The sequence below is a fragment of the Opisthocomus hoazin genome, chromosome 8 (assembly GCF_030867145.1).
Source record: "Opisthocomus hoazin isolate bOpiHoa1 chromosome 8, bOpiHoa1.hap1, whole genome shotgun sequence".
NCBI classification, from domain to species: domain Eukaryota; kingdom Metazoa; phylum Chordata; class Aves; order Opisthocomiformes; family Opisthocomidae; genus Opisthocomus; species Opisthocomus hoazin.
In genome coordinates, this window is record NC_134421.1 from 14,449,064 (window position 1) to 14,474,202 (window position 25,139).

Below are 25,139 nucleotides of genomic sequence, written 5' to 3' on the forward strand. Positions count from 1 at the left end.
AGAGACACCATTATGAACTGTAAGCTGTATCATATCAACAGTGGAAACAGTGTCCTGAGATTCATATTCTCAGCAGTGATACTTCCCTTTTAATCTACATAGCAATAAAGCCCCCTTACAGCCATCTTTTGGGAAGGCTCAAGCAGATGCAACTCTGTAATCGGGGTTTCTTAGGAGAGGGTACCCATTGCTATCTTCAGCATAATGCACAAAAATGTTTCTCGTTTCACATCTCTGCCCCAGTAGTGTCAGCAAGATTCAATGTAAATAACGTATTTCTCTTGGGGCTGAAGCTAGTGCTGCAGTGTAATGAGTAGTACTTTGATAGGCTGGTGAAAAGTCTAATGATATGGATTTAACTGTGTTGGACATCAGCTTTATTAGGCTGTTTCTGAGATATGGAAGTATTGACAGTGTTTATGATAAATGATGCTCTTCAGTTATTCTTGCATGACTGGTTTCCTTTCAAAGTAACTGAAAGGTTTAGAAAACACAAAATATTCACAATGGAATACCAAGTCAATGGGCAGAATTTTTTATTCCTTATTTTCTGTGTCAACAGAGTCACAATGAAGTTTCGATTACAGAATAAAAAATGTCATTTTCTGGTTGACACAGAGCCAAATTTATGTTGGCCAAAGTGTTTAGTTACCTTTTTCACTGTTTTAGCACCCAAAAGGAAAAGTTTATGCTAATCGTTGAACAAAAGGGGGTAAAAAAGTACAAAGTCTCTTCAAGGGACTAAGCTTACCTTCTCTGGTTAACTGTTCCCATTAGGAAGTGTATGCATCTGGTTACATAGTATGAACTGGTAGTTGTCATCAGACCATGAAAGACCAAAAGCGGTTATTCAATAAGGTCATTTTCTCGAGCAACATGATGTCATTGCCAAATACTTGCAAGACATCAGCCCTTCAGCATCATTTCAGAGCAACCTAGACTTACAACAGGTTCTAACTTACACCAAGTGGCATACAGAGTTCATGATCTAAATAGGAGGGCATTTTCAAAACAGTGTAGGAGTGCTGAGGGAAGTCTTTAGCGCAGTCACACCACAGCAGGTGAAGAAATGGAGCAGTCAAAGAGTCCTCTTAGGAATTCAGAGCACCCAGAGTTCCACATACGCTGCTCCACAGCTTTTAAGGCCTTGTACTTCTTAAGGTTAAGATTGTTTAGAAAGTCCCCACACCACATCAGTGGAATCAGGAGAACACCATGACTTTTCTTTGTAAGGTAATATTTTTAACGCCACTGTCACACTGCAGTGAAACTGCTGGTTATCCCTAAATACTGCCAAAGGAATGGTATGGGAAGAGAGCAACGGTCAGTCAGTCTGGAATGGTTGACTTCCCTCCACAGTGTGCACGCATTTTGGGTGCTTTTTGATCTTGCTGGCATACAGGAGGGGAAAATTCATCAAAATCAGTAGAATGACAATGGAATAAAATAACACCTCAGAGCTTGAGGAAAGCTTAGTAAGACCAGTATGACAGGAAAAGATAGGGATGGAAAATTTATGAGCTAAAAGAAAGATGGTGTTTCATTACAGGCATGAGAAGAGCACCAAGACAAATTGGAGTATCTACTCTTTCATTCTGTTTACATTAAGGGTTTCTTCACAAATAGTTAATGAGGGATTATAAATTAGCAACAGATGCATGTATGTGACAGACAGGAGCAAAAAGGGATCAAAGGTTGGTCCAACACTAAAGGACTTTGATGACAAATCCATTGCAGGGCTAGTGTGATTAAAATACATAGGATTTTGTAGCTGTTGACATGCAGTGGATCCACAAAATTAGCCTGCAAATGGGCACTTCTGACTCACTCTTTGAATGATAAAGGAGTTCATTCACTGCTGGGTCAGGAGACAGTCACCTATGGTAAGTACATCTCTAGAAGGTGCTGGAGGTGCCATCACAGCTGCATAGCAATTTATAGAAATGGCTGCATCTCTGAATCTTCTTGTGGCCCTGTGGCCTTTTCCTGTAAAATGCAATACACCTTTACTTGTTTGCACAGTTGAGAGGAAAGGAAAACGGAGAATCCGGACAACGTTCACAGCTGAGCAGCTCCAGGAACTGGAGAAGATTTTCCAAGTGACTCACTACCCGGATGTCCATATTCGCAATCAACTGGCAGCAAAGATAAACCTCCCGGAAGCCAGAGTTCAGGTACATCGTGCCTCCAAAAAGCTATGCTCACTGCACCAATTCTTTATTCAGAGTACATTCATAATAGTTTATGCCCGGGTGACAACACTAATGAAATACGTGACCTCTCTGTTACCTTACAGAGGAGGCCGGTATCACTATTCTCCTGTTACAAATAGCGGAAGAAGTTATTTGTCACCCAGCTGGGACAAACCAAATAGGATTAATCAAAGGGTTAACAGGAGCTCTGAGCATGCTAAATACATAGCAAGTAGGAGTTACAGATGGTTATAAGCAACCTGTTGGACTCTGTAGCAACACAGCGACCATTTATGAAAATATTTGTTAATTATTTATCAACCTTTTATAGACAAGGTATATCCAGTACAAACTGTCATCCACACCCATCTTCTACAGGGTCTCAAAAAAAATGAAAATAACTGCCCAAATGAAAATGCTTTGTTACTATTCTGTATTTTGATGTCACAGGCTATAAATGGATGTAACTTCAGCGCATGGAAACTAATCCAGTGCCCCCCAGCTGTAATGTAATCTTGCTGACTGAGCTCAAAATTGACCCCAAACATTTACCGGGTATGAAATCTGCTACATTAAAATATACACACCACGGCGTATTGGAATTTGGTGTTGTTTACCAGGCACTGTTGCGATGATTTTTGCATGAGGCAGTTTCTGCACTTGCCATAATGCTAGAGTCATCAGTGTACTTCTATGCATGTATCCCACTCCAACAATCAAAGTTCAACACCGAGCAGTTTATTGACTATGACATGCCTGGGACTATCAGCTAGCCATATGATATTGCTTCATAGTTAGGTGACAGGGAGAATTGGAACAGCATAGCTGTAATATGCCCATCAGCAATATCAGTGCACCCACAATGCATTTCCAACGGTATAAAGCACAAGCTGGGCTACTAGTCAATGTTGCCAACAGAACAACAAATCACATGAAAGAACAGCACAATCTTCTATTTAAAAAATTATTTATAATCTGTAGGCGGAAAAAATAAAAAAGAGTTATCATGGGAAACATCAACCTGAGATGTACATAAACCAAGTAGAAAGCCCCTTGTGTATGAGTTGCAGATGGCAAATTCCAAATTCAGACAGTGTTACACATGACACAGGAAATTCTACGTTTGACCTCATCTTGGCTGATAAAGGGAAACCAGCCACAGAACTAAAAATTAGCTGGAACTTAGGTACAAGTTACAAGTTTTATAATTTTGATTGAATTCTCTGTCCTTGGAAATATGTCAGGTAAGGTGGTAGTATCACACAATGATGATGAAAAACTTTTCATAAGGACAATGTTGAACAGCAGCTGCTACAGACAGATATTTTTAAATCCAGACATCTAGGTGACTTACCTCCAGTAGTTCTTAAAAAGCTGCTGGAGAAGCACTTTGGGTCATTGGTGTTGATGTTTAATAGGTCCTGGAGCACAAGAGACATTCCAAGGGCTTAAAAGAAATCTAATGTTGTGTCAGTATTTAAAGGGTAAACAGGACAACCAGATAATGACTGGCCTGTCAGTCAAACACTGATTTTTTTGGCAAAGCAGTAATAAAGCCGATATGAGTCTCTGTTAATGAAGAATTAAAGAAAGGGTAATATACTTAATACTTACAAACACTGGTTGTCAGACTCATCTTTTTATGATGAGATTACTGGTGACAGTTTTAAACTGTAGGAGAGTAGATTTAGATGGGATATAAAAAAGAAACTCTTTACGAGGAGGGTGGCAAGACACTAGAACAGGTTGCTTAGGGAAGCTGTGGGTGTCCCATCACTGGTAGAGTTCAAAGTCAGGTTGGACAGGGATTTGAGCAGTCTGATCTAGTGAAAGATGTCCCTGCCCACAGCAGAGGGGTTAGAATAGACCTTCTTTAAAAGGGCCCTTCCAACCCAAACCAGTCTATCGTTTTATGCTTCTATGATTCTATGTATTTGGTTGATAAAGGTAATAACATTGATGGCATGTCACTGTGAGGACCTTGCCTTGGTCCTACACCCTGCTTGGATTAAGAAAACAGCAGATCAAATGGCATGCTAGTAGACAAAAAGCTAGGTCTGCAACAGGTGTCTGACTGTACCTGAGGACCTTTCAAAGGTGGTCTCTCATAGGAACCATTTACTGGCACAAAGGTGAATTTGAGCTACATAATCAGTAAATTCTTTAACAACAGTTCTATGAAATGATAAGAAGATTAGGGGACTGGAAAACAGTGAAAGGGCTAATTCTTTAGTACAGCAAGCTCGGGATCATTGGTCATGTGCCTGCAAGAGAACAACAAACGGACTATCTTACAGAGCAACAAATGGAGGCCATTCCTACACCATGGGGCACGCCACCCTCCCTCTGCACTCTGTCTTAGTCCTGGTTTCCTTGGACAACCTGTTGACCATGGAGAGGGCAAATGAGTCTTTCGTGAAATCTCAGGCAAGATTAAGGAAGCACTTGTCCCTGGCTTTAGCACCAGTGTGACTTTCACAAACACACATGGGAATACTGTGTTCTGTCTCAATGCCATAGCTCAGGAACACTGGAAAAACGAAGGTTAGTAGTGTGCAGAGAATAAATGATATCAGTGGCGTGGTATTTGTGGTAGAGAGAGCATAGAGGAACAGGTTTAAATCCTAGTAAAAGAAATTCAGTGTGGGCATTGAGAAATCATTTTAGGGATAAGGGTGTTGGAGAGCTGGGTGGGCAAAAAAAAAGCAGTTTGGCCTGTGAACACAGCTTTGCCTGTATTAAAAAAGAAAAAAAATATCCCTGAAGTGAGGACTTTATCCCATCTGCAGACTTTGGGAGGAGCACTTCAGAGGTTGAATTTTGGCTTGTATCCCCCCTCTGCTCTCAATCACTTTGTCGGTGTTAAAGAGGAGTCATTTTTATGGTGCTGTTTCACCACAGAACTCCTGCGTGGTAGAAAGGGAATGGAGCAGTTCATAGAGACTAAGCAGTTTGCAAACACATGCAAACCCAGATAAACAAAACTGTCCTTTCAGTAACCTCAGATACTGCTAACTATCAGCAATATAGCAGAGGACTCCTGACATTTCCATTACTTCCTGGGCAAGAGATGCAGAAATAACTGAGCTGCTCATTATTTAGTTTAAAATACATACATATTTACATCCAGTAGCATCTGGTTTTGATCACTGACACCTTATGTTCACGTAAACCACTTGTTTACATTCAAACAGCAAGTTCCTAAGCCAGCTAGAAACTACAGTGCAAGGGGGATTCAACTTTTCACAGCAATGCAGCAAGATGCACTGCTGTGGCTGCACAATAAATACTTGTGTGCCTCAGCCGGAATCCAGACTGGTCAAATCATCTGACAGATGAAAAAAAAATCCCCTCAGAATATTGGTTGTCTGTTTTCCAGAGCACAAGAGATGGCAGATAACTATACTCAGACTGCTGAGTGATTTAGAATGTTTCATCCCCTTGGGTCTTTTGCGTAGGTCTCTTACTTAATTTCAAAACGTTACCAGCTAAATATTGGAAGAACCCTGTTACTGCATGTCCACGGGTGACACATTTTTATTGCAGCCCGTCAAAACCTCTAGGTGGGTCTTTTCCCAGTCTGCAACAAACCGCACCTCCTAGGGAAAGCGGAATGCTGAGTGCCTTGACTGCTGCAAAGCTTTGGCCGCAAAAGGATCTGCTTTCCCAGGAGAGCCCTGGAAGACCTGCTGCACCCTGTGACATTGTCTTTCGTTGAATAGGGAGATCCTATATCTTCTGTGAGCTGTGAGAGTAAAGAGGCTGTCAGGATAGTCCAGAGATCCTACATGCTGTGCAAAGTGTGAAAGGTGCTGTGTTGAACCCAATGTTTTCCTTTAGATTTTCTTCTAGATTCAGCCCCTGGCTCTGATGCGCACTTAGAGACTAGGCAAAGTAGTTGGATCTTTCATCTCCTGTTCATTTCTGTGCCTTTTCTTTCTTGCTTCTATCCAGATCTGGTTCCAGAACCAGCGAGCAAAGTGGAGGAAACATGAAAAATTTGGGAACTTTGGTGGCCTTCAGCATATGACAGAAGTTGATTTCATTCCTGCTCGCAAGTCAGATATCACAGTGAGTATCGGCGGCTATGTATAAAGCCACTGAGGGGGAGACAGCTATCCTTCACCAGGTCACCACTTCACATGAGATTATCCCAGAGAAGAAGGACTGGAAAAGACAAAAATAGCAACACAATGAAGACAAATCCCATCAAATATAGTCAAATAACACATTTCTTCATGAAATTAAACCTGTTTGGTAAATACGCCATGAGATGTCTCTCGCAGCATGATCCTTCCCCACTTTACTTCTGAACCACTTCCTACAGGGAATCATACTTTGATTCAAAATATCTTTACCATCAGAAATCTCCTGAACAGGAAGAAATAATGACATTTGCAGGTACAAAGCCCTGTTTCTTTATAGATAGTATCTCTTTACAACGTCCAGCCTTGTTAGGCTGACTAGTGCTTTCTGCCCTTGACCCATGTCCTTGCCAAGTCCAGGACAGTTAATATTATTTGGGCTGGCATACAGGCTCTTCCCCTGTCAGGAGTTTTTCCATGGCTAGAACAAAGTTGCTTTGCTCCCTGGGTGACAGCACACCACCGGGTTTTAGGGAGTCTATTCTTCTAAACTTTTCTTCTTAATCACTGAGCACCAGGGAAACAAATAAGGTTGATCGTAATTTGTATCTAACTGAAAGTCTGTATTGATTCACCTGAGACTACATTTTTATTCTTGAAAGGCTGCTAGCTTGATGCCAACAAAGCTTGCTGCTACCATCCCTGCCATGGGATACTACTCACCTCTGCAAGGGCAGCTGACGACTGCCTGGCTGCCCAGCACGCTCTCCTTCATCCCCCACCACCTGGAGCTGCTGCCCTTCCCAAAACCGTACTTGCTGTTCAATGTCCTCCCCCCTCATGGCACACCACTGCCCCAAAAGTTGGAAAGGAGCAGTATCTGCGCCAGCTCCACATAGAGGAGGATACAGAGGAGTGGGGGACTTTGGGGACATGCTTTTCTCACCCATGACCATTCTGGGGGTGTGCAATTCCTCTCCTCGAAGGAGCCTGCTGGGACGATGCGTAGCCTATGGTGCAAGGTCAGCTTACTACAGGAGTGCCACCATGAGTCACCGCAGCCTAGTAGACGTGGGCGAGAGCCACCATGGACCAGGAAGGAGCTCCCCATCTGCCTGAGGAGCAGCATGCTTCATAGAAACCCAACTACTCAACAGAGAGCCTCTCCCTGGGGGGACAGAGGAACGAGCGACCCTGCAAAAGGACTGGGGTTTTACTCAGCCCTGAGACAATGCTGGATGACCCTGTTGTGCTGGTAGCTTGGAGCAGGCAAGATACCTACAATGACATGTTTGTAGCCCCAAGGCCCAGCGAAAAGAGCTTTCTTCCACAGGTTTACATCGCTTTCCTCATACATTCTGGTCCTCATGCTCTGGGAGATGCAAAGAACATGTTTAGGTCAAAAATCAAATTTTCAAGATACTTTTTTCTTCCAAGTACTCGACGGGGGGGGGGGGGGGGGGTTGATTTACAGTCTGTGTTTTTGACTTCAATAAAGGGGCACAAACACAATTCTAGCTGAAATATGACAGTCTGAGAGGGGTAGCAGTGCTGAGCTCTGGATTTGGTACCGAGAGTCTCTGGGGGCAAGAGAATTCTTCAGCTGGTTAATTAAAATGCTTATGAGGAAGCCTCTCATTTTTTGACCTGAATTAAGAAAGCTTTAAAACTCCATCAGAAACAATAACAAAAAGAGACAGCCTAACTGAGTTTAATCTGCTAGACATAATAGGATCGTATGACCCCACAGTTTGGTTTAATTGTAGATCAATAATGAGATCCGCCTGCCAACTTACAAAATGTCTGCATGCCTTATTATTTACATAATATTCATCTCCTTCCAACATATGGTGCTTTTTTTCTATGCTTATTCAGGGTCCAATCCTGCCACCGCTAATGCCTCCACCAACTTTCATGGGACGCACCGTTAGAAAGCACTATTTAAAGGATTACACCATCTTCTGTCTTGCAGCCACAGCGCATATTGCACGCTGACAGGGGAGGCTACTGTGCAAAGACATTAAAACATGGTCTCCCTCCCAGACACATCACTTGTAAAGGTGGCTATTTGTGACACAATCTAAAAGCAAAGCAGATCGTGACCCAAAGGCTTGTTGGGGATGCTGTCTTGTGCACATGAGAGTGCAGGTAGGTTAATGACTCTGAACACGTTGCTTACTTCAGAAATCCCTCTGGCCAGACTGCATTGCCAGGTCTTCAGCCCTCTTCTAGCTGCCAATTGTTAGTAGTGGATCACAGTGAGCCAATAGCTTTCTTGTTGTCTTGCTGATACCAGCTTTCCGAGTACTTCAGGTTTGGGAGACCTGCAAGCTAGGGAGTAGCTGACTGTTGCAAGGGAAAAGATAAATCCTCCCCTGTTTGGGTTTTATTTCTCCAGGCCACAACTATTCAGCAGAAGTCAGATATACTGTGTCCTGCCTCTTAGAGGTCTTACCCAAGACCTTTTTCCCACACCTGCTTGGATCATTACTCTACAATCTCTTCATCCCTGGCATCTTATCTGTCATCTGAAGGACAGTCCAGTCAGATACAGGACTAAACTTCAGCCCCAACAAAGGGGTTTAAGCACCTAACTGATTAAAATCAACAGGAATTAGCTGTGGTGCTCACCTCATGCAACTTTAGGTGACTGCATTGCAGCCACATACACCTGAATTAAGCACCCTGGGTTCAGTTTAAGGAAGAAAAAGTGACCACACTAGGGTGTCTAGGTTAGGTGAAGTCCATGCATTAGTGCAGTTTCCTGGATGTGAATCGTCCCTTTGCAATGATTAGCTTGAATATAGACACTGGCATTGCAATTAATAAAGCTAAGTGAGCATCACTCTTTGCATAAATAGACCAGGGCTGCAAACCAGCACCTGCATTGGGACAGCTTATCCTGGGGGAACATTTCTGTAGCAGGGAGGAGGTTCTGGAATGATCATAATATGACAATTTTTCTTGGTCAGTATATGGAGTGTTTGAATTTCACAAGTCTCTTAATAGAAACCAAGCAGCTTGCAGGGCCTATTGTTTACTTTCTGTCCACTCCACATGTCTGCCTGATAACCCCATGGCCAGGATTCCTATGCATCACGATGCCTGCCCAGAATCTGGAATCTCTGCTTGATGCCTTTGAGGTGCTCTAAAAGCCCTGTTTTGGAGCAGAGAGGTGAGAAGTAGAGCTGCTGAGCAAACTTCAACTTCTTGAAAAATCAAAGCTTTAGAATTCCTTTTTTGCTAGCAGGTTCAATATTTGGATGGTTTATTTTGATGTAGAACTTTTTTGCTTGGGCTTTCTTGTTTATTTATGAAGTTTCAGAATTTCCCACTGAACAGCAAATCTAGGTTTCAGGATATGTGCAGTATCTCCTTCCATATGCAGCTGGTCAAATCCCAGAGACAATTAATACCATTACCTTGGTTTTCACCAATTTTGTAATTTTATTGAAGTGCAGCCAGAACAAATTAGCACAGAGTGGGGCAATTTCTGGCACTGGCATCTTGTTAAACCCCCAACACCTCCTAGTCTTCCAGCTTTCATCCCATCTCATCTAATAGTGGCATCTTTCCCTTCCTCTGCACCCCCTACCCATCTTCAAAGCAAGAAGTAAGAAAGTTCACTTGTTTCACAGCTGTGCTGGTCCCCAGGATGCTTTTTGCATTGTTTTATACTCTGATATTTCCAGAAAATGCCAAGTTGGGCACACCCAGTCTTTGGGACACCCTAAACTCCACAGCCCTTCAGGCATATAGGATTGCTTTGGGCATAAATATATTTTAAAACTGCCAAAGTGTTGCTAGAGGAATAAGCCATCTGCGGAAGCTGACCACACACTAACAAGACCTGCATACAGAAAAGCCTCTGCAGTTTCATCCTAACTTCAGAGTAATAGTCTGTGGTATTCCCTGCAATAATCCCCAAACTTTTGTTAACACTGACAGAGAGATTTTCCTCTGAAATTTAGGAAACCCTTCACAAAGCAGACATTTTGATCTATGTTTTGAACAGGGAGATGCTGGGGGAAAAGAGCACCAGTGAGCTGGGGAAAGGAGTCAGATTTCTCACCACCGGTGCATGGCTTTGGCTGTGCTGCCTTGGAGTGAACTGGTCCATCTGACCACCCAGCATGTGTGCTACACTTGTGCCACCCAGAAACACCCTGACCACTTCTCAGCAGACTCATCCCTCTTCTCAAACAAAAATGTATGGTTGTCATCTCTGTCCAAAGGGCCTGGCAGAGAGCTTGGGCTCAAGTCCGGTCACAATAACATTTTGTTCCCTCCGTGGATCTCAATCACTTCTCCAAGGCAATGGCAATGAGAGATGACAGCATGGAGCTACATGCTCCCCGTCGATGGACATCCTGGAAGGCCATTGCCGCAGTCCACCAGATCAGGTCACTTTAACCTAACAGCATCTCGGAAACAAGTGACAGGAGGGCGCCGTCACGTCCTAGTCCATGACAAAAATGAAGGGCCATTATTTATGATAGATATTTACAGGTATTGCCTCACCTGATTTCAAGTGACTCAAACAATAGGTCTTACAGCCCCCTTGGGGGAGAGCCCTTTGTGGTCTCACAGCTCTCCGTGACACTATGCTCACATTTTCCATATGACAGTTTCATCCTTTAATCCTTCATAAAACTCCTTGTAACCTGAACAATTCCTCTCCCCAGCTTATGGCCCTGATCTCCGTTTTCACACTGGCTTTTCTCAGTGAGCCAGACCACCGATTTCAGGGATATTAGTCCTCTTTGGCACGAGGAAGACACAATCCTGCTGATGATGTTTGCACACCGGAGACAACTCTGAGCCCTCAGACTGCCCTGGCTTGTTCTTTAGCTCATCTAGCTATCTGGTGTCCTTAATCTTTCTTTGTAAATCCCCCTGAGACATAGATATTGAGGGCAAAATTCTCAACTGGATTAAAAACAATTAGATGGACGACCAAGGTCCGAGAACTGACATAAATTAGCACCAATCAAGAGGGTGGAGACTGGGACAAAGTCCAAAGGGGGTAGTAAATACGCATCAGGGAGAAGGGGATGGGGAGCATGGCAAGTTGGCAGGGTTAGGACCAGCTTTGCCCATGTGTCAGCTCCCTGGGAGAGGAGGGCTTGTGCTGCTGAACGGGAAGAGGGCATGACTGTACAGGAGGAAATCTGGGCTTGAAAAGGACCCCACAGGAAAAATGGTTGATGAGGCTACCTGACTCCTACTTAGACAATTTAATGCGGAAAACATGCTGCATACCAGACTGAAATGCACACCAGTGGGCAGAGCAAGAAGACACATGTGCAATGATAGCTCTTCTAATCAAAAGCTCATTTTGGGGGTATTTTTTACTCTTACCTGGAGTTTCCAGACTGGATGGCTTTTAACTGTACCACAGTAAGAGAGCGCAGAGGCCTCTAGAAAGCTTTTCTGTTATCATTGCTTCTGTTGTTTTGTGGGGCAGCTAGAAAAGAGAGCTAGAGTTTGAAGGGGGTTGTTTACTTTTAAAGGTGTCTTTTTTCTTTTTTTCCTATGATTACCAGGCGTTCTGATCACAGACACAAACAGAGCATGCAGAGAGGGTGCTGCCTGCTTTGCAATTCCAAACAGGTACGCACTGGAGCTTGGGTCAAAAAAAGCCATAATTTAAAGCAGCGAAACATCTGGTTCTTCATGCTTATTGACCAAGCTCTCTGTCCTTTTCCTGCTCTGTGCTCTGACCTGACTTTGCTGAGCAACTGCAGAGCGTCCTTCCTCTGTCATCTCACGTCTCCCCTCAGCCTGGACTACAGGTCTCGCCTAACTGCCTACTTCTGTTTTCTTGCTCTGCTCCCTTTTTGCTCCTTGGTAGTTTGGTGTACTTTTGTGCTATGAGAAAATGCTATCACTTCTAGATCAGGGGGCAAATGAGCCCAAATTTGTGCATGTCAAGGCGATCAACCAAAAAGACTCAGTGTAAATAAGGGCTAAATTCAAAATACAATGGTCAGTGAAATAATTCAGGTGGGCTTTTATCCAACCAGGAGATCTTGGCTCTTCCAAGAAGGCCTCTTGCAACACTTACTCTTTTCTTGTGTCTTCATGCAAACCTGCTCTGTTCCTGGGCCAGTTTTTACCCCATTTCCATGACATGTTCATGCTTTTGCTGAAATCCATAATTTACAGTGTCTATCCAAAGATACCTGCACAGACTGATTTTGTTTTCAAGTGGCTAGCAATAAAACCTCATGCTCTGACCTCCCGAAGCCCAGCAGAATGGAGAGGGTGGGAAGGGAAAATGCCTTTCATTCCAGCTCTTCAGAGCTGGAGCTTCTGAAAGGACTCCGGAGTTTCATCAGAAATGAACCTGGTATCAAAGCCACAAGGGGGTTTTAGATTAAATGCTTTAAAAAGAAACCCAAACAGTTTTATTTTTAGTCAGCTCAAATAAAAAAAAAAAATATATCTGTGTTTCAAAGTAGCAATGATTCGTTATTCAGACAGCTGTATTTGTAGGCACATCAGGGAGAAGATGTCCTCTCCTGGGGTAGCTTGCATGGACGCTGCGACGCGTTCGGGGACCAGCACGTCAAGTGGTACGTGTTGGCCACCTGAACAATCTGCAGCCTGTTAAAGAATTAAAGAGTACCAGCCAGCAACCACATGCCAGGGACTCATAGCAGCTGCCCATTTTTCTGCATTTCAGAACTCTCATAGTCACGTTCTTTGCCATCATGTTCCTCATCTTTGTCGCACGGCTGATGTCGAGCTTATAGGACAGAAATTCACCAAATCCTTCATCATCTTCAATTAAATACAGATGCTGCTATTCACAGCTTTACAGACCCCGGGCCTTGTCAGCTTTTAATGGTTTTGAACGCCTCCAATAGCAGAAAAGAGCTGTTTCATCTGCTCCGCAACAACAGGAAAAGCCAATTTAACACTTGCCTTTCTTTCTCAGCGGGAAGCCTCTTCCTGACTCTGGGACAGTACCCTTTGCTTTGTTTGTGTCTGCTGAAGTTAGGAAAACTTTTAGGTCTCTCAGCAATATTAACCTTGCCTGCCACTAGTTTTGCACTCTCTGAAGCCTTGCTATTCCCCTTCTCCATTCTTTTATCTCCCCCATGCATTAACAGAACAAACGCTACTGCTGCTTTTGCTTTTGTCCCTCGGCTAATCTCTTTTTGCTGCTCTGAACTTAGGGCTGTCCCATACAATGCTGCCAGGGTTTCTCAGGCAGGAGTAGCTGTGCACTCTTTTAGGGACACCAGGCACTCTGAAGCACCTCCTCACTGCCATGAATTTGTTGCTGGTGTAGGGAGCTACTCAGGAAAGGCTTGCTCCGTTCGCCTGGAGGAGGAGTAGAGAAGTGTCTGGTGTTCAGGGTCCACCATATGATTCCCAGGGTTATCCTTCTTACAGATAAGGAAAAGCAGTTCCCCATGAAGGGGTATTAAATCTCAGCCTGTGTCGCAGGTATCTGGGCAATCTTTTGTTCATGGCATTTTACAGCACTCCTCAGTGCAATTCCTCTGCTCTCAGACACTTTGAATTTTACCAAATTTTAACTTTCAAAAGTCAAAATTTTTCTGTGTTATCTCTCTGCCTGAGACTGATGTATTAAATCTAAGCAATTCAGTCCTTGAGGCTGGGGAAAGTGCACTCTTTTGCTCATGGTGACAAAATTCTGGTACCCTTTTGAGAACTGCACTTGGAGCAAGAGCTTGAAATCTGGCATGGAGGTGGCCCTTTCTGTTAATCATGATCTTTGCTGTCATTGTCACCAGCTACTGTTGTCTGGTCAAAGTATCAGTCTTTGAAAAGTACCGGTTTGCACAGGTTTATTCTCTGTCCTTCAGATTATAGCAACTACATTCCTTGTGGAGTTGATGCTCCCTAGCAATGCTTATTCTGATGGCTCAGCACAACTTCCCCCACAAGCCCAGTTCTTGTCTAGCTGTGAACAACACATGGCCCAGACTCTCACGATAGCCACTAGAGCCTGTTTCACCTGGTTTCTGAACACCCCACTGCCTCAGTCGCAGGATCAGGACAGTGGAGCGAACTCCCTGAGCCTAATAGCTGGAGCCAACACCCAGGGGAGGTGGGATGGCAGGGGGGGCTTGTAGCTGGAGAGGGAAAACAGGACAAGGACTGGCATAGGCAGAAGAGGTTGGCTGGGCAAGGAGACTCTGCTGGGGAGCCAGGAAGGTGCGACTGGAGGTGATGCCAGTGTGTTCATAGAGCCATGATGAGTGCATAGCAGCAGACTGCACAGGGACAGAGAGCTGATCTGAGGCAGGTTGAGGGGACGATTTGGTCCTACCTGTTCCTATGGGATGCTCAGCTACTGGCTTGAACTGCAGGTTTCACTTATGCAAGGCTCTTTTTCCACATACGTGGCTTGGCTGGATCACACCATGGCACTATTTGTCACTGCTTCCTTGCGAAAATAGGATCCCCAGGATCTGACGGTGGCATGCCAAGGTCAGGAGCACTCCCAGCCTGTGGCAGCCTGTGCCCCAGTTCCTGTCTGCACTATACGGATTGCATTGCCCTTGCAAGACACGAGTTTGTGGGGCTCGGACACCCCCGAGGTGGAGCACTGCAGAGAGCCCGATGGGCTGGGAACACTTCTAGCACCAGAGCAGGCAGCAGCTAAGGCCTGAAAGCTCACAATTAAGAGTAAAGAGAATAAAACGAGTCCTACCTATGGTCTTTCTTTCGGTGAGTCCTTCCATCCTGTGCATTCAATGAAATCCGATCCTGCAGGGAAAAAAAGCTTTGTGCAATCATTTAATTAAGGACTCTGCCACAATGCAAGCACAAAAGGGGGCAGAGCTGAGGATTCACTCCACCCTCTTGGGGTTTCCTACTCTTTTCAGTGCCTGATTTAGCTACCTTGATATCTTTTTCTACACTCACCTTTTGCCTGTGATGTTGTGCGATGCATCACTGGAGAGGGGTGAAGAGTGAGGAGGGTAAGAATCCTTTGTGCCATGCAGAGCAGAGAGCTATAAACTCTCATTGACTGATGGAAAAAACTTCACCAGACTAGGAGGTATTTTATTATCTAATTATGTTATAATAAAAGGCAGCAATAGAATAATATATAGATCGATATATCTGATGAGTGTATGTGTGATTTTAAATGTGGGTGTATATGTATGTGTGCATTTCTTGAATGAAACTGTTAGAGTCTACTGGGCCAAAAGATAGATTACACTGATAAAACTGCTTATTTTATAGAAACTAGGATCAAAAGAACACAAAACCAGCCACACTGGATCAAACCCTAAATGAACACCCAGCCCAGTACCAGAGATGGCTCAGATGATCAGCACTGGATGTTTTCCACATGTGCTGTTCCATGTTGTGTTATGTGCATCAGATTATTCCTGTGCATTCTTCCAGCTCATGCAAACAACCTGACATGCTGTCATTTCTCAATGGCAGCCTCTCTGTCCTTGGCATCAGCCTCTAGTTGTGATATCTCCCCAGCTACCAGAACCTTCCACGGCCGGGACTATCCTTTTCCTCCTCTGTGCAAAGCCTTCAGTCACAGCCTCCTCCCTATGCCTGTTACAGAACAAAAAATCAGAATGTCCCCTCACCCTGCACAAGCACCTGCCGCCCTGGGTAGTCACAGTCCACCCACTTTTCACCCAGACTCTGAGGACTGACTAAACTCTGAGGGGGATGAAAGCTGTCTTATGCAAAAAGCAGATGAATTTTCAACCCCCAAATATGCAAAATAGTCCCCAGGTGTCATGAGCCTTCGTTGATTCTTGAAACCCACAAACTACACATAAAACAAGTAATTTCCTATGACCAGTCACGGAACAAGTAGGGTGCTATGTAGCAGTCACTGCCTTCTGATCTATACCATACAAAAATCAGCTGTTCAGCTCCTTGTAACTGGGTGCTAAGGATTGCTCCAAGACGGGTGGCAAGTCTGGCTGTGGGATTCTGGTTCAGTCCCTGTTGTTACCAACAGGTCAACACGAAAATATCCATCATCTTTGGCAGAACCAGAGATAGGTGTATGCTGGAAAAAAAAAAACCCTAACACCTACTTACTGAACAGAAGTACAGCCAGAGGCCCATTGATGTTGCACTGGGAGTTACTCAAGTGCAGACCAGCATTAGCACAGCGTTCCAGGACTTAATATCATTCCAGGCAATTTATTGCTTTCCAATATTAAAGCTGCTGTCCTTATGAAAACAACAGCGCACTGTGGCGTCTCGTATTTTCTGTGTTTAGCTCAGCTACCTTAGAAATGCTGATTTAATAAAGTTAAATCTCTGCTCATGTTACAATGAACAACAGTGCTGAAGGAGCTATGAAAATTAGTTCCTCCTCTTCTGGGAAGCCAAGTCTTCTCAGCTCTTGTAGGATGTGTTGCAGCACACAGCACTAGACCAGGAAATGTTTTATTGCACTGTTACGCAAGAACTGGTTCTCACTCAGTGTGTATTTACTAGAAACAAAATTAATCCTGTGCCTTCATTTTCCTTGGGGAGGATGCTTATCAGGGAGACAAACTCTGGTCATGCTTCTCCCAGAAGACTGCCCTGACCACTAAGTCTTGGTTGGGCTTTTTGGTGTTTGCTCTCCCTCTGGCACCACAGTCTGCATTCCTGCCTGCACCGGGACCTAGTCTGAAAAGGGATTACCCCCTTCCCCCATACCAGAGCTGTGCATCCCGTCTTCCTCCAGAACAGAGAAAACTTAGGGTGCATGTCCTGGTGAATAAAAGCTGTAACCAATAGGTCTGAGGTGCAACTGTGGCTTTTTTCCTGGGAATTGCAGTGGTGGCAAAGATCATACCCTCAGTGCTGGTGGCAGCAGATACCCTTGGCGATGCTGGCTGCTCCCACCTGTGAGACAGGTTATGTACCATATTTAAGTGGTGGGGGCTTTTGGAATTCAAGCATGCCTAAATCTCTCCATAGAGTCCATAGGGAGACTACCTAATTCAGGCAGCCCAGATATGGCCACGAAACTCTGGCTCTGCAGTGCCTAAATCAGGCATGGTCTGGATAGTGTCCTCAATGTGACATATATACCTTAACAATACCTATCTGCTTAGAAGGCTGTCTTCACCGGCCAGCATGCTAAATAAGGGATGCAGCACTATACCTTTTCATTCAGGTTCCCAGAACACCTGCTCCTGAATCACACATAACGAGATAGAATAAAAAAAAACTTTTTAAAAAAGTTAAAAATCAGATGGCGATAGCTTAATTAAAAGATAAACACAAATGAAATCAAAACAATCAATGGTAGTTCAACTCTAATTGAATATTATCGTCAGCAGAGCTGCTGTTGTTTTTCCCTTCCTCCCAAAATGAGAAGCTCTGGAGAGGAAATTTCCCTCATCACATTTCACATTCAGTTGAATTAGTCTAGGAATCCTTTTAATAAAAAAAAAAAAAAACACAAAAAAAACCCCACTACCTTGAACGAGGCTCTTAAACCAACCACCCTGTACCAGACTGTTCAGTGAGGGAACTGGAGGGTGTCAGCACTAATCGCCTGCCCCTGTTTTCTGAGGGTAAATTCGGTATGCGCCTCAGAGCTGGGGAGACGAGGCTCTGGAGTCCTCCAAGGAATTAGATTGTAATTCTGATGTGATGGCATCAGCTAATTAGCAGCTCTAACAAACCTCACCTCCATCCCCTCTCCAGATTTTTCTCCAATTATGGCTGCAAGAAGGGAAGGTGAGGTGGGGGGAGTCGTCCATATTTATTGAAGGTTACACAGCTGCAAAGAATAAAAATGACTGCAGTATTTAATGACACTCCTGTTTAATTCTGACAAAGAGGAGCATTAACATCCTGCAAATAGGGACAAATTAACGTGGAGGATACTAAGCAGAGGCAAGCCCCAAAGCCCCTTCTCTGGCCCTTTGCACAGAGCTAAATTTTACCATTATTGACGTAAGGGACTTGGCAGCCTTTGAACATGATTACTCCTTCACATATGTGTGTGAATATGAAACTATAATTTCCTTGAGGTTCTGCTTTATTAAAATTCTTAACTACAGAAGTTTTCTTGCTGCACTCTTTTCTCATACACATCATGCAAAGCAGCAAATACTGTTTACCACAAAAAGAATAATCACTTAGATGCCAAAGGCAGAAAACATTTTAATTGCTGCTGTCCTCAAAAGAGTTTTCTGCTATGCTCAGAAAGTTTGGGTGTGTTTTTTATTCTTCAGTGGCATTGGAAAACCCTCCTACTGAAACCAGTGTAGTCCATTTTTCATTGAAATCACAGCACTTCCCAACTGCCATAAAATGATGCTATTTTACAAACGCCATAAAACCGCACAGAATTTTACAAACGCCATAAATGTGGCCATGCAAAGAGTGAAAAACGTTCAAAGTGTGGTTCCATCTCTCCCAAATAACTGTGACACCCCTGTCACAGTACAAAGCTTTGGAACAGTTATATCGCCGCACACAGCAATGTAAAGTGCAGATGATGACACCAACAAATGCTCAGTGCTGACACTTAAAAGAGCAGCTGTAAAAAATAGCAGTCCATGATAAAAAGCACAGCATCAGCCATTGACTTTATGCAAAATATGTATTTACTGTACAAACATACTGGGCTGCAAAATATAGCTAATAAGTGATTTGCCTGCCTGCTGCTTCCAGAATCACTCACAGTCTCCAGCAGGCACAGTTCCCTAGAGTGATGGAAAGTATTTTCTAGCAGTAGACAAGAGACTCTTGATGAATTTTTTTTCTCTTCTGCTGGCAGTGAAGAACCACCCTTGAAAATCTGATTTTAACTCATTAAACTCACTACAAGTTCCCAGTGTAAAAAAATCAAAAGCAGGAGTGCAGCTGCTAAATAAATCAAATAATAGATTACATCTCTCAGGGATAGGACCTGCTCCTCCAGCTCCAAAATAACCAAATGGCACGCCAACATTTTTAGGCAGCATGGAGCCTGGGGCACTGGTTGTGCTAAAAGTCACCTCACAGTAAGCTGGCGCGACAGTCAAGGTATGTTTAGTTTTGGCCAAGGCAGAGCAACAAGCTGGCGAGACAGCAGCCAGGTTCAGGCTGCAAGCCACTTAGGCACGCTTGCCCAGGAGCTGCACCAGAGCAAAGGCATCTTCCCCTTGGCTCAGGTGGCCCACGGACGGCTCCCTGGACACTGCCTGCGCCTGCCTGTGTCACTCATACACCCTGTCTTACTCCTCTCTTGCCTGTACCTGAACTGAATAAAATTTGTCCCTGCACTAGCCATCAATTTTGAGATACCTGTGCCAATAAAGATCGACTTGAATAAACTCTGGGAAGGTCAGGCAGGCCTCAGAGTTTCTCTGTCAACAAAGATGAGTTCAGCTGTCTAAATACAAGACAAGCAGAAATCCTTCTGGTGGTGTCCACACCACACTGACTTCTGAACACAAACCAAAGCCCTTTTTTCCTTGGCTGATCCCAAAGGATCTTGCTTCTCAGCCCCCATGCTGGTCACTTGCATCCTGCTCACAGGTGAAGATTCAGAAAAATTAACTAGATAAGCTTAGGAAAAGGAGAGTTTCTCCAGCAGCCACCATGCCCAAGAGATGAGTAGCTGGCATACAGATATTACAGGGTTGCAAGTTACTCCACGTGTTCCAAGGAGAAGTAACTGGCTGTACTCCAGTTTATGAACTTATGTTGAACAGGTTTGTATTCACTTTCATGGGACATCATCACCCTGTTCAAGGAAGCCTTTCACCAGAGAGCCAAGTTCCAGGCTGGGAGAGGGAGTGGTGGGCCTGTTGGGAAGAGTTTCCCCCCACCAGCTCTTTCCTATGGAAAGACAGTCCCTGTTCGCCAGGAAAGTCAACCACCTACAGAAAGTTAGAAGCGTTTTACACAATTTGGATGTTGGGTTCCCTTCCCAGTGATCTCACTCCAGCACCGCTATGTCGGCAAGGATCCCTGAAAATGAGGGACAGCTTTTGCCAAGTGCCTGGGCTCCCCAGAGGTGCGTGGTGCATCGGCTGCCGACTGCCACCCACCGCTCTGTGCCTGCCTACACGGCACTGCTTCAGCTCGGCTGTTCTCCCCAGAGAGCCGCCTCGTCTAGGAAAATAATCAAAGTACCTGAAACCTACTGGGGTGCTTTCAGGGTTTCCTGCAAAGCCTCCTGGAACTGCCCTGCTGCAAAATGACCTCTGACATTTCAGGCAGAGCCTCCCAGGAGCACTGAGGAGTTAGCGCAGAACAAGGGGACAAGAAAGCAAGTTTATGGCTTGACAAATCTAAGCAAAAGCAAAGCAATGTCCTTTCTGGTTGGTCTTTCTCAGCCAGACTCGATTTTGTCCACTTGGGCGTTTCTTTGTTGGTTGTTTTTTATTTTTTTTCTTCTCCTTGTTTTAAAACGCCGACACATTGACAGATGCTTCCCACATATTTCCATCCTATGGTGTATTAAGTCTTGCTGCTGAAGCAGCTACAAGTCCTTTCAAGGGATTATTTCTTTCGTTGTTACACCTGGGTCATCTGGAAATCTGAGGGGAGAAAGCAACGTTCTCCTCTAGCTCTGTGATTAAAATGATTTATCTTGTCACATATGGCAGCATCACAACGAGCAGAATGCCACCACCCTGTGTGAATGCTAGCTCCTGCACAAGACTCCGCTAATGGCTTCTTTTCCCCAGGCAGGAATGGTTTCAAAGCCCCGGAGTTTTCTTCTGAGGCTAGAAAAATACCTGACGCTCAAAGCCAAACTCAAATGGAAGCAACACATTAGGTAGGAACTATACTAAAAACTCAAAGCAACCTTGTTCTCCCTTATTAGTTGGGTAGTGTAAAGGCAGTGCCTGGGCTGGTGACAGCAGGAATGTGTTCATTAACGGCAGGCACCACAGCTGCCTTCCTATTGCTGAGCTCTGCAACTACATTCAGTTCTTCCACGAAGAATCAACGCTGCTTTGGTAATATGGTTTAATCTAAGCATTGTGCCATTTATCCTCTTACAGACTGAAGTTTTATCTTACTCTTTACATATTTCTTCTTTTCCCTTTGTGACAAAATTCAACCAAAAACTTGATAACTCTAACACTTGCGTTAAGCAATGGTTGCATTGCCCACCACAGTGGCAATGCTCACATGCCAGTCAAAAATGCCATGGAGAAACAAAACAAAACCATGGTCTTCTGAGTGCTGGAATTTTCCTTTACAAAAATAAATATTTTACCATGTGTTGCCCCACATCTTGAGTTTCCTGCCATCTGAAAGGCCATTCAGTCTGGTATTTGCCCCTCAGTGGAAGCAGAAATTGCATGCAACATACCTGTGTCTCCTCATATACCAAGAAACACGTCAAACACAGCCTGGCCCACAGTGAGCCTACCTCTGGACAGGTGCTGTTCCTAAATATCTCAGCTGGTGAGGCAGAACACTTATAGAGGACTGGCAGTCTTTGGGGAAGTTTGGTGCAAAGCCCCACACCCTGAGCACTGCCAGGAACAGTGTTATGTGTGATATGCACCCCACCCATCCTTGCTTTCACATTCCCTGAGCAGCATCACTTACAAGCTGTGACCCTACCTGAAAGCCTGGCTTCACTGCTGCAATTTTTTACCATTTCCCTATAGTGAAAAGGGTAGATATACGGGTCAGAGCATGGACCTGGACAGCTAGTCGCCCCATGGCTTCCCCAGGAGGCTCCTGTAGCTGACAGCAATACCCTGCTCTGCCCATTAGGTGAGAAAATGTGGAACAGGGAGTGCATTTCACCACATTGCTCATTGCACAGGCTTTACTGCCTGGGACCAGCTCAAGTGGATCCCAGCTCCCTCTCAGCCCAGCCGGCAGAACAGGTACTAATTAGGAAGTGCAATTTAGCAATGACCTGCAAACACTCTGCATGGAGCTGCACTCAAAGCTGCTTGGTAGTGCCAGGGTATCAGGAAATAAAGGTTGCAAAATACAAATACTGTGGATTTCCACAGAGCCTGGGGAGTGCAGCTAAGCTGGAGAAAGCGCCTGGTGTCTGTGCCCTGCTCCTGAAGGTAAGCGCCTCGCAAACCCACTGAGCAGCACCAACCTATGAAAAAGCTCAAGAAGACCAGTCAGCTCCACAGACTGGCAACAGGTAACTGACCGAACACGCAGTCTAGTGGCCTTTGCGGTTTTTTTTTTTATAAGCCACCTGCTACATGACCCCTGGACCTGCACTGTACACATGGGATGGGAGCAGAGGGACCTTCCTGCTATCTGTCCTAGACTGTCAAGTCATTTAGCAGAAATTAGGCTTAACTCATTTACAAACGTATGAATGCTTCTAACAGCTCTGGAGTTCCAAGACATTATTCCAGGAAAGTTGTATAACAGTCAGGGTGTTGGAGGGTCTGAAACTAAACATGGGGCTAAATAAGGAAAAATAAGGTGGCCCATGAAAACATTTAACCCTCAAGTGTCTCACTGGGAACCACTACCTTACCATTTAATGGATAAGTGAGAAACATTACCGCACTTATTGTGCCCTTCCCAGAGCAAAGAATATAGCCTGAACAGCTGACCAACTTTTCCAACTTCTGCATCTATACAATAAGAAAAGTTTTCTTATCTTGCTTAATGACAAAAGGGGTAATTTTTTCAATTCCCTAAGAAGCAGCACTGTACAGTGCATTCTTAGCATTTTCTATAAGTGTAATGCTATTTGCATTCATTTACTTGGTATTTTTAAAGTATCGGGACACCAGGGCCACTGAAGGTGCTGTGGCTGGCACTTAACCTTGCATATTAGATACAGCTTCATTCTCTCTCAACAGGTCTTGCAAAGACGTGGGCTCCATTGCTCTAAGCCACATCATACAGAGTGTCTTCTAATTGCAGGGGGAGATATTTTTCATAAGCTAAACTGACCCTCACAAATTGCTTCCTTGGGAATCCACCGCAAAGAGCCTCGCAGACTAGGGGATTAGTTATCTGCTCTCCCACCCATAAAGCTTACTTGTTTTCTCCCTGCCAGTGTGTTGTCCCCCTGTATCTGACATCTGCCAGGCTAGAAATTAAAGCCCCCACAAACCCTTACAACAACGTCCATAGCACCGGTACGCACCGTAGATCTCCACCCGCAGGTTCTGACGTCCACAGTGATAAGAGCTACTGCTGAGTTGGTAAGGTCTGATCTCTTGTGCTGTCAACAGCTCGCTCGCTGGCTCATGATGTCCTGGGGGACAGAGAGGGTGTGGATAAAATGCTGCAACCAATTGTTAATCTGCTTGAGTCAGTGCTAAATTTGTTCTATAAACATTTGCCCTGAGTGCATGAGCTATCATGTGTGTGGTGCTTCTTGGCTGTTTATGAAGCTGCAGGAGCTGTTTTGTCCTGGTTGCCTCATGCAGAGGTGCTCAGAGTGTGGAGCTGTTCCACCAGGGAAAAGAGACTACTTGAAGATCCCAGAGGGGATGTAAATTGTGGATGGCTTTGTTCATCTTCTTCTCCCAGGGTACAGTCTCAGGGCATCCTGCTGCACTGAGAATTCTTATAACCACCTGGAAGATTCTACTGAAGGAGGGTAAAAGGCATAGATGAGAAAAAGAGGGCAAAACCCCAGGTAGATAAATAATGTCAGGAAGCAAGTGGTTATGGGTTTAATCAGCTCCCTGAAGAACACAGAGCCAGATCCTTTGTTGCTCTGCAAGGGCACAGTTCTGTCAGCACCAGAATGGTTCAGTTCGTCTCTGCCCCTGAAAACTGGGCTCAGGACCATTTCCCAGGCAACTGTCTCCTCTAGATTTACCCTGCTGCATCCAAAGCCCAACCCATTGACCTCCCATCACGGGCAGGCAGTGATTCTTGGGGTGTGTGTTTCTCGGTTGATGATCCTCTTAAAACAAGGCTCGGAGGTGCTGCAGCGAGGAGCACTGACGTGTAACAGAAGACAGCACAGAAAGGGAGACACGGAGCCCCTCCAGGCAGCCAAAAGGCTGACTCCCCTGCCTTCCAAAGAACTGGCGTTGCAAGCTTACTCTGTGTCTAGAACTGTTTCTCTGCATGCAAGACTGCATAAACTCTCAAAAGAGGTTTCTGTCAGCTGCAGCGTGAGGGCAATCCACAGAGATGCCCTTTTTCTTCAGCCAGTGACCCTGTGCTTACTTTCTGTGACCTGTCCTTGAGGAAAGGGCTGAGCAGAGAAAAAACAGCTCACACCAGGAGTTAAGACTAAAGCAGGAAAGAAACAGCACAGAGCATTAAGAAAGAAAGAGGAAAGGCAGAGAGAGCGAAGCAGGCAAAAGAAAGTAAAGCTGTCAATGTGTTAACCGCCTCCAGAACTAAAGCTTTCTCTGATGCTTTTTCCCAACAAACCCAAAAAGGACAGCTTGGCCACATGAGAAACCCCTTGCCTGCTCCAAGCCTCCCCCGACTGGAACAGGGATGCCACCCTCACTTCCACCAGTGAAAGGTTTCAACACCTTTCTGAGCCACCACCTGGCCGTGGGGTCCTCTAAGTCCCCCCAGCAGCCCATCAGAAAGCTGCTCAGGGCAGCTCGTTCACCACCACCATGTTAGGGTAGAGGAGAACACAGGAAAGGATCATGCATTTGTAAGCGCAGAAGGACTAATTGGATGTTTGCTGGGGGATTAGCTGTTTGGCTGCCTGCTTCAGCACAGCAGGCGTCCCAGGGTGTGGAGATATCAAAACAACAAGATGGCAGCCTGTTTCAATAACAGCATAGCCATTTAGATAAGTTTATGCACACTGTTATGACAGGGAACCTCTTCAATTCTCAGGAAAAACATGAGTGTTTGATTGGTCTTGAGGAAGTGGCAATATTTCTTCAGATATGCCAGTAACTGGGGCTTGTTTGGGAGCACAGCCTTGATTCTCTGTAAGTAGTTTAGATTGCCAAGATTA

General features: G+C 44.8%; 1 protein-coding gene and 1 long non-coding RNA gene across 2 annotated transcripts in view; one reads left to right on the forward strand and one right to left on the reverse strand.

The window, feature by feature from the left end:
• Positions 1-7,176, forward strand: part of ISX (intestine specific homeobox) — a 24,827-nt gene extending 17,651 nt beyond the window's left edge. Inside the window, exons 3-5 of the mRNA XM_075429168.1 lie at positions 2,023-2,174; positions 6,147-6,263; positions 6,940-7,176. Of these exons, the coding sequence (XP_075285283.1) occupies positions 2,023-2,174; positions 6,147-6,263; positions 6,940-7,176 (506 nt within the window). The remainder of the gene's footprint in view (positions 1-2,022; positions 2,175-6,146; positions 6,264-6,939) is intronic.
• Positions 2,524-23,415, reverse strand: LOC142362282 (uncharacterized). The gene is made up of 3 exons (XR_012764908.1): positions 23,340-23,415; positions 14,970-15,025; positions 2,524-6,359 (listed from the first exon to the last, which is right to left on the reverse strand). It is a non-coding gene; the product is annotated as an uncharacterized LOC142362282 (long non-coding RNA).
• Between the last annotated feature and the right edge of the window lie 1,724 nt (positions 23,416-25,139).